The sequence below is a fragment of the Salpingoeca rosetta genome (assembly GCF_000188695.1).
Source record: "Salpingoeca rosetta unplaced genomic scaffold supercont1.24, whole genome shotgun sequence".
In the NCBI taxonomy this organism is placed as follows: domain Eukaryota; class Choanoflagellata; order Craspedida; family Salpingoecidae; genus Salpingoeca; species Salpingoeca rosetta.
Genome location: NW_004754910.1, coordinates 522386 through 531397, shown reverse-complemented (window position 1 = coordinate 531397; position 9012 = coordinate 522386). Strand labels below are relative to the sequence as shown.

Here is a 9012-nt window from a genome sequence, read left to right as displayed (position 1 = left end):
ACCACACACACACACACACACACACACACACACACACACACACACACACACACACACACACACACACACACACACACACACACACACACACACACACACACACACACACACACACACGCAATTGGCAGCACCGCGATGCGATTCTGCAAGTGCTGAAAGGAAAGCCTGTGGCGGAGGTTGTGCCGCCAATCACGCGGCCCCGCAGCAAGGACGACGATGATGGCGATGATGGTGATGGCAAGGACCGGGCGCGCCACGGGCGCGGTGGTGGCGATGGTGATGATAATGGGGGTGATGGCGGCAACGACGCCGACAAGGCGAGCGCAGCCGGCTCTGCCACATCGTCTCCACGTAAAGGTGGTGAGCATGGTGAGCAGCAGCAGCAACAGCAAGCAGGAGGGTCGTGGCGCAAGGCGGGCAATGACATCAACATGCCGTTCTCGGCGATGTTGCCGAGTGGGACGGGCCCAGTTGTGTTTGAGGGCCACAAGCTCAACCCAGCGACGGTGCGAGGGACGCAGCGGAAGGTGAAGCGGTGGCGTGGTACGCAGGGCTGGAACGAGCACTGGAAGACGCACGACCGGCCCAACATGGGCTCCATTCACAAAACCTACCATCTCGGTCAGTTGCGTATGTGTGTGTGTGTTTGGGGGGGGGCATTGCGCAGCGTGTGTGCATGTGTGTGTGTGTGTGTGTGTGTGTGTGTGTGCATGTGTGTGTGTGTGCAGTGTGTGCATGTGTGTGTGCATGTTTGTGTGTGCAGTGTGTGTGTGTGTGTGCGGTGTGTATGTGTCCGTGTGTGCAGTGCTGGCGTCAGATGTGTGCAGTGCTGCGCGTCAACTGGTTTCAGTGTCGCTTGCAAAGCAAGCTGCGTGTAAAAGCAAGCTGGGTTGGTGCCCTTGTGCGTGCGTGCGTGCATGTTGTCGTAACGGTGTTCTCAGCACACAATCTTGTCTCATGTCCCAACACAACGAACCCCGCAACACCTCAAAACTTTCAAAACCGGCCTTTGCTGCAGGGATGGGCGCTTCGTCTCAAGGGCGGTGTGCGACTGGCTTCCCGCACCTTCAGGTGGCGATGGGCTCAACGGATCCGCGAGGTTGAAACGCCAGACAAACGATTTCTTTGCCGTGACGTGTTTTTGTCTCCGGTGCTCCGTTGAGTAAAACGTTGCGAAATTTTGCCCCATCGTCGGGCCATCCATGCGCCCGATTTCTGAGAAATGGGCCTAGTGTGGTTGATAAACATCCACTTGCTACGATACGCACATAAGTCGCTGACACAAGTTGGTGCGCACTTTGAAGGCCCTTGCCCCGAACAACGCAACACGTCCCAGCATCTAGCCTACATCACACACACAAAACACTCACAGTACTCAAGAGCACAAACACAATACCCAAACTCGACTAACCGTCCCGCCAACCACCAACCAAGCAACTACGCGCCACCACCCTCCATTCACGACGCAACCTTTGCGTCTCTCTCTCTCACATACACTGCTTGCTCCTGCCCCACCTTGCCTCGGTGTTCCCTTGCCTTTGACTTTTTACGCCTTCAGAGTTCTCTGAGCGTGGGTGGGCCTACAAAAGACGTGCACTTCCGGTCGTTCTGCGTTGTTGGGGTCGCCGCGCCAGATCCAGCCCCATTGGCCCATCGCCGCGTTTCTTGCGTGCATGTCCTTTCTCGCCATCGTGTCCCTCATACCTTTTACTTTGCGTGAGTTCCCACAGAAAACTCCCACACCACGCGAGGCACGGGTTTCGAGAATCGCGTTCATTTCACAAGCACCACCATCATTCCGCATCAGACAACGCCACACACACACACGAAACCAACACCGTCCGTCCTCCCTCCCTCCTGACGTGCTCGCTTCTCTTGCTTCGCCCGCTTCGCCTGCTTCTTGATTCTTCCTTGTTCCTGTGCCCTTATTTGCTTGACTTCGACCCCCCTCTCCCCGTTTCCCTCCTCGCGTGCCTCCCACAGACTTGAATGTGTTGGATGTGGTTGGTTGCCCCTTGATTCGCACCACGCATTTTTTTTCTCTTCTGCTCTCACCACAGCACAACTTCAATATCGGAGGGCACCGCACACGACAACGGAGCATTCATTCACTCGCCTGTTCATCACGCACAAGCAGAGTTGAGCTGAGTTGAACTTTCTCTCTCTCTCTCTCTCTGATTTGATATCCCTTTTGCTTGGCGGTTCTCTGCCTTCTTTTATGTATCATCCCATCTTCCATCTCTCTCCCTTTCTACCCTCCCTTTCTCTCTCCCTTTCTACCTTCCCTTTCTCTCTCCCTTTCTCTGGCGCCTGCCGTGATCATGCCAAACAACGACAACGCCGCCAATGACAGGCAGTCCCCGCCGTTGTCAGCGGAGGAGCAGCAAGAGCAGGGATCAGGCGCACGTCCATCCCCGCCAACACCGCACAAGCAAGAGGAGGACGTGGATGCCACGCCACCACCAACAACCGCTGCAGGGAAAAGCGCGACCAAGACATCCAGCGACTCCTCGCGCCGATACGCGTGCTCCTTCTGCGGTCGCAGCTATGCTCGCCGCGAACACCTCAGCAGGCACATTCGATCCCACAAGGCCCGCACCTCCTGGTACACCTGCTCCAAGTGCAGCCGCCAATTCTACAGGTGTGTGTTTGTGTGTGTGTGTGTGTGTGTGTGTGTGTGGAGGTGTGCGAGTGTTTCTGTGTACGTGGGTGTGCTTCTGTGTGTTTCTGTGCGTGTGTGTGTGTGGAGGTGTGCGAGTGTTTCTGTGTACGTGGGTGTGCTTCTGTGTGTGATGTGACGCACCCGCACGCCCTTTGTTCCTCTTTGTGTCCCATTTGCACAACGCATGCGCCAACTGCAATTGCTCACACACCACAACACACACCACACACACACCACCACCACCACCACATCCCCTCCCCCCCCCCTCTCTCTCAAATTGTTGCAAACGCAGGCGAGACCATCTCAACTACCATCTGACGTCGCACGAGGTGCTTCGCATCTACATCTGCGCACACGAGGGTTGCGGTGAGAGCTTCAAGGAGAAGGTCGAGCTCACCGCGCACCAGAAGGAGTTCCACCACTTTGGCCTGGAGTACGGCCAGCTGGACCGCGACGGCACCGTGTACATGGACACGCAGAACCAGCTGCTCACGGAGAACAACCGCTTCCTCAACATCAAGCCCGTCTCGCAGGACCTCATGGACGCCATCCCGCTACCCTCGCAGTTCCGCCGCCCATACTCTGTTCGCCAGTCGGCGGCAGAGGTGCGGCCGCTGCCCGCCCACAACCCCCACACGCAGCTGTTGCAGCAGCAACAGGAGCAGCGCGAGGCGCAGCAGCAGCAGCAGCGCCAGCAGCTTGAGCAACAGCGGCTCATGCACCAACAGCAACAACAGCTGCAGCAGATGCAACAGCAGCAGATGCAACTGCAGTACCATCTCATGCAGCAGTCCCTCGCCCGCCAATCCATGCTGCAGCCCCACACACAGCAACTCGCTCACCCGCAACAACAGCAGCAGGCGCAGGCGCAGGTGCTCGCCATGGGCCTCAACCCCGCCATGTACATGTCCAGCACTGGGTGGCCGGCCCAGGCCGTCTCCGCCTTTGCGCAGGCACAACACCAGCAACAGCAACAACAACAGCAACAACAACACCAGCAGCGATCGTTGCCGGCCCATGCTTCGGGGATGCCAGGTATGCTGGCTGCTGCACAGAGCCAGCAGCGCGCCATTCCCGGCTTTGGCGGCGTTGGTGTTGGCGGCATGCCGTTGGGCATGGGCATGGGCATGGGCATGGGGGTGCCACTGCCCGGCGCAGGCGTCGGCTTGGGCCTCTCCCAGCTGCCTGCCAACGCAGCGCCGTCCGCCCCAAGCAACACCACCGCATCGCCATTCCTCTTCCAGCAGCACCAGCAGCAGCCATCGGTGGCAGGGCCTCAAGAACAGGCCATTGCTCGCCTCCTTGCTCAGCACCACTACCAGCAGCAGCAGCAGCAGCAGCAGCGGGCGCAGGCGCAGGCACGTGCACCAAACACCGCCCCTCCAGGTGGTGTTCCTGCGCCTGGTGGGCTGACAGTTGGCAACGCTTCCACCATCCCCACCACTGCCTCAACTTCCTCCCCGGCGCAGGTCACCACAGCAGCTGCACGCTCGGCCCGCCAGCTCGCACAGCGTCCCGCAGATGGCGACGCGGACAGTGCTGCGTCGTCATCGTCGTCATCATCATCGTCGTCGGCGTCGTCGGCTGCGTCCTCTGTGGACGGCGGGGACAACGCGCGCAGTGGTGGACATCTGCAGCAGCAGAGGCCGCAAGTGTCAGCAGCCAGTCGCTCCCGCGCATTCGCCCGACAGCAGGCGCAGGAAGAAGAAGAGGAGGAAGAGGAGGCGCTGGCCCGTGAGAACGTGGCGAAGAAGGCCAAGCGCACGCCGCCCACCACCGTGACGGCGCCTGCTGTTGCAGGAAAGGTTCATCAGCAGCAGCAGAAGAATAAGAAGAAGCAGCAGGAGCAGAATGCCACAAGGGAGGTGCCGGCGCCTTTGTCGTCTTCCAAGGTTGCTGGTGCACCCCAGCACGTCCCTGCGGCGCCCGACAGCGTTGCCAGCGGCAGCACGACGAGCAGCACGGCCGCAGCTGGCGGCAGAGGCGCGCAGAAGAAGAAGCTGAAGAAGAAGAAGAAGAGGGCCAACATTCCAGGCAGCAGCAAACCCAAGCTGTCGCTGTTTTCCATGTCTGCGCAGCCGGGCAAGGACCCTTACAGCAAGTCGTCGCTCACACTGCATTATGTGCCGCACGCCAACGGCATGTTCCCGCGCGTCGCCAAGCCAACGCTCATCCGCCCCGAGGCCGGCAGCGTGCTGCCTCCGTTTGGGCGCCCCGCACAGGACGTGAGCACTGCAGGTGCGTCAGCAGCGACGACTGCGACGCCCTCATCCACACCATCATCTTCGTGAGCAGCCGTGCGGCTGGCCGCGCAGTCTCCTCTCGTGTCTCGTCTCGTCTCTGCATATTTTGTGTTGCGCTGCTCTTCGTTCATGTCGTTCGCAGTTCTTTTTTTTTTTTCGGTTTGTACCTTCTTTCATTTGCTTCTTTCTTTCCATCTGCCTTCGTTTATTGGGTTTTCTTCGCTCTTTTGCCTTCTTTCATTCGTTTATGGCCTCGTGCGACGCCCACACGTTTTACTCATCTTACTCCTTCAGTTCGTTCAAGAAATCCAGCCCCCCTTCACCGACCGTGTCACGTGCCCGCATTCAGTTTTGTATTCCATGAATGCGTCGGTGCACCCTTGCCGCGTGATTGATTATTCGAACGTCTTGACCCCTTGCCTTACAGCTTCCCTTGCCCCTACCCCCTCCCCCTTTCGCCTTTCCCTCACCATTCCTGACTGTATTCGTAGCTGTTGCATCTGAAGTTGTCGTGACGTCAACGTGTTGCTTTGTTGTGCGTGCGCTTTCCTGATTGGCGGATCCAGCTTGCCTGGCGGTTGATTGAATTTTTGTTTCTCTCTGCATTGCCTTGCACCAAGGTGTCTGTTGGATGGGTTTTCGAGTTGACGATGGCTTGTCTCAATCTCTCTCTCCCTCCCTCACGTTCGCACGCTTGATTTGTATCACTGTCCTTCCTAGAAAACCCGTGTAGATGCGTCTGGAGTTGCATATTAGCCTCTCACGCGTGTAGCTTCTGTTGTTGTTGTTGTTGTTCGGACATTGCCCTGTTGTCTCCATAGCCTGCTGTGTTGCTACCGCGTGTATCTTGTATCTTGCCCAGCCGTTTTGGCTTATTATGTTTTCTCTCGCGACACGCGCAACAAACACTACACATGGACGTGATGTGACGGACAGAAGGTCTCATCATCATGCACGCGAAGCAAAGTGGTGCGTTTGTGACAACTGAATTCAGTGTAATACTGAATTTAGTCGGGTGTGCACTGATCGGATACACGAAGACAAGCCACACACAATCTCACATTAATTTACGCGCGCGCGCACACACACACACACACACACACACACACACACACACACACACACACACACACACACACACACACACACACACACACATACACACACGCACACACACACACACACACACACACACACACACACACACACACACACACACACACACACACACAGAGCGAACATGGCTTCTGGGGAGCGCAAGGTGTTTGAGAGCAAGGCGGAGCTGGCAGATGCGCTGGCGGTGTATGTGGCTGCCAAGAGCGAGGCCAGCATTGCGGACCACGGCTACTTCTCCGTGGCGTTCAGTGGTGGGAGCCTGCCAAAGCTGCTGGCCTCTGGCGTGGACAAGATCAAGACGGACACCACAAAGTGGAAGGTGTTCTTCGCCGACGAGCGCTGTGTCGCACTGGACCACGACGACAGCAACTTCAAGGCCGTTCAAAACGACTGCCTCTCAAAGGTGAGTGTATGGTGTGTGTATTGTGTGTATTTGGTGTGTGTGTTTGGTTGGTTGGTTGGTTTGTGTTTGTGTGTGTTACGTGTGTGTGTTACGTGTTTGTGTGCATGGTGGATGGACAGCAGAATCGCAAGGGTCCAAGACTACACTTCACTCACATTCCACCACAACTCAATTCCCCCTCCCCTACACACACACACACAGTTGAACGTGGGTGCGGAGAACGTGTTTGCGATTGACCCAGCCTTGATTGGTGACAGCGATGCCGCTGCAGAGGCATACCAGAAGGTGCTGACGGAGCAGCTCGGCGGCTCCGACGGCGAGACCCCGAGCATCGACCTCGTGCTCCTGGGCATGGGCCCCGACGGCCACACGTGCTCCCTCTTTCCGGGCCACACGCTGCTGGATGAACGGGAGCGCCTCGTCGCCGGCATCAAGGACAGCCCAAAGCCGCCGCCCTCGCGCATCACGCTCACGTACAAGGCGCTCGAGGCGTCCAAGGACGTCGCCTTCGTCTGCGCTGGCGAGGGCAAAGCCGACACGCTCCGCGCCATCTTCCACCCACAGGAAGGCGAGCCGCTGCTGCCCGCTGCTCGCGTCCAGGCCAAGAACTCCGTCACCTGGTTCATGGACAAGCCTGCCGCTGCCAAGATCTGAGGCGAAGCAGCACTGTAGTGGGGGATTGCAATAACCACACATCCCTGAGCCCCATCGCCTGTTACCAAGGGAATGTGTTGTGGTGATGTTTCGCTTGTTTCGCTGCTGTCTGTCTGTCTGTTTGTTTTGTTATCATTGCGTGTCCGCCATGTTGCGAGCGAGCTTGTGTTTCATGCTTTCCAAACCATGCGTCCCTCAACCAAATTACAACAATGCAGTTCAAACCATGCGTACGTGATCGTACAACGCATCATGGTGTCTGCACGCGTCCGTGTGTGTCTGGCTGCATGTACACGCCATCCCAGTACCACATCTCATCTGCATGTGTGTGTGTGTGTGTGTGTGTGTGTGTGTCGGTAGAGTGGGCACGTGATTGATTGTACACAAACTCGTACAAACTTGCACAACCAAGCGCAGCCAGTTCAAGGTGGAGACGCGCACGTGACATAATCAACAGCACCGCCACCACATCATCACCATGTGTCGAATAAGGAGTGAGCGGATAGTCATAGGGAACGGGCGCCCACGCTGTCTGCGTGTCGTGCTTGTCCGGTCGCCGCACACTTCGGAGCTTATCCGCCAGCGGCCGCAGCGTCGCGCCCTGATGTGTGTGTGTGTGTGTGTGTGTGTGTGTGTGTGTGTGTGTGTGTGTGTGTGTGTGTGTGTGTGTGTGTGTGTGTGTGTGTGTGTGTGTGTGTGTGTGTGTGTGTGAAATGGATGAAACTCCGATGCAGTTTAAATTATGCGAGCATAAAACGGTGGAGCCATCACCACCGCCATCACCACCACCACCACCACGAGTATCACCACCGTTCACCAGCAAGGACGGCGATAGAAAGACGCCCAGTTCGTAGCTCAGAATGTGCAGCTGGCTCTCTTGTTTCTGCAAGCAGTCAAAGCATGAGTCGAGGGCGGAACTGAAGGTGTCAATGTCGGGGAGAGTGCACAATACACAAGCATCCGCAAGCTTGCCTGCAAGCATCGCGATATTTTTTCACTCATGCGCGCATGTCAACAAAAAGCACGATCATGTGTGTGGTGCCAGACCTGGAGCTGTCCCCACGCCGCCTTTGAGAGGTTGTGGGATCCAAGCAGCATCCAATCGATGGAGCGGGCAGCGGTGTTCCACGCCGTGAACGTCTTGATGTGCGGCAGGGCGCGTGTTCGGTAGCACCAACCCGCCCGCCACTTGCATGCCTCCTTTGCAAAGAACACATGGTCCTCCCGATACCTGTTGTGAATGCATGCATGCGAGAGAGAGAGAGAGAGAGAGAGTGTGTGTGTGTGTGTGTGTGTGTGTGTGTGTGTGTGTGTGTGCGTGTACATGTGTGTGTGTGTAAATGAATGTGCATGCATGCATTCGCATCTCAGTGTCCACACACACACACACTCAAGCACCCTCGCACACACACCCCGGACTGACTTGATGGCGTGTGGAAGTGAGCCACCACCTACGTAGCCCTCGTAACTCGTGCGCACATCCTCAACTGTCGGGTAGCAGAATGATACCGCTGCACGTGCTGTCGATGATGATGAAGACGATGATGCTGATGATGCTGACGATGGCGTGAGGAGTTTTGACGCGCCCTTCGCCGCCACGTGTGATTCGTTCTTCCCCTTTCCTGCCGAGTGTCGACGACCACCACCACCACTGCTGCTACCACTGCTGCTGCTGCTGCTGCTGCTGCTGCTGCTGCTGCTGCTGCTGCTGCCAGCGTGTGTCTGCAGCGATGTGATGAATTCGCCGCCGAGCCATCCGCGCGCTGTGCGGCCGTTCTTGCCCATCTTGCCGATGCTCGAAAACTGGCACACAACCACATCCGCACCCCCTGCGCGCGCGCGCGTGTGAGTGAGTGAGTGAGTGTGTGTGTGTGTGTGTGTGTGTGTGTGTGTGTGTGTGTGTGTGTGTGTGTGTGTGTGTGTGTGTGTGTGTA

The 9012-nt window shown here is 57.3% G+C and overlaps 4 protein-coding genes across 4 annotated transcripts in view; 3 read left to right on the top strand and 1 right to left on the bottom strand.

The window, feature by feature from the left end:
- The window catches only part of PTSG_08618 (uncharacterized protein), a gene marked incomplete at its 5' end in the record, with an annotated part of 6235 nt that extends 5052 nt beyond the window's left edge, over nt 1-1183 (top strand). Inside the window, 2 exons of the mRNA XM_004990351.1 lie at nt 129-621; nt 1019-1183. Of these exons, the coding sequence (XP_004990408.1) occupies nt 129-621; nt 1019-1104 (579 nt within the window). The 3' untranslated portion in view covers nt 1105-1183. The remainder of the gene's footprint in view (nt 1-128; nt 622-1018) is intronic.
- Nucleotides 1184-1374: 191 nt separating this feature from the next.
- PTSG_08617 (uncharacterized protein) lies at nt 1375-5870 on the top strand. Its single transcript, XM_004990350.1, has 2 exons — nt 1375-2641; nt 2955-5870. Exons 1-2 carry the CDS (start codon nt 2322-2324, stop codon nt 4951-4953), a joined length of 2319 nt encoding a protein of 772 aa, XP_004990407.1. The 5' UTR covers nt 1375-2321; the 3' UTR covers nt 4954-5870.
- Nucleotides 5871-6145: 275 nt separating this feature from the next.
- PTSG_08616 (6-phosphogluconolactonase) lies at nt 6146-7078 on the top strand (the record flags this gene model as incomplete). The annotated part of the gene is made up of 2 exons (XM_004990349.1): nt 6146-6424; nt 6626-7078. 2 exons carry the CDS (start codon nt 6146-6148, stop codon nt 7076-7078), a joined length of 732 nt encoding a protein of 243 aa, XP_004990406.1.
- Nucleotides 7079-7328: 250 nt separating this feature from the next.
- Nucleotides 7329-9012, bottom strand: part of PTSG_08615 (uncharacterized protein) — a gene marked incomplete at both ends in the record, with an annotated part of 3794 nt that continues 2110 nt past the window's right edge. The window contains 5 exons of the mRNA XM_004990348.1: nt 7329-7396; nt 7556-7679; nt 7896-7961; nt 8126-8309; nt 8502-8907. Of these exons, the coding sequence (XP_004990405.1) occupies nt 7329-7396; nt 7556-7679; nt 7896-7961; nt 8126-8309; nt 8502-8907 (848 nt within the window). The remainder of the gene's footprint in view (nt 7397-7555; nt 7680-7895; nt 7962-8125; nt 8310-8501; nt 8908-9012) is intronic.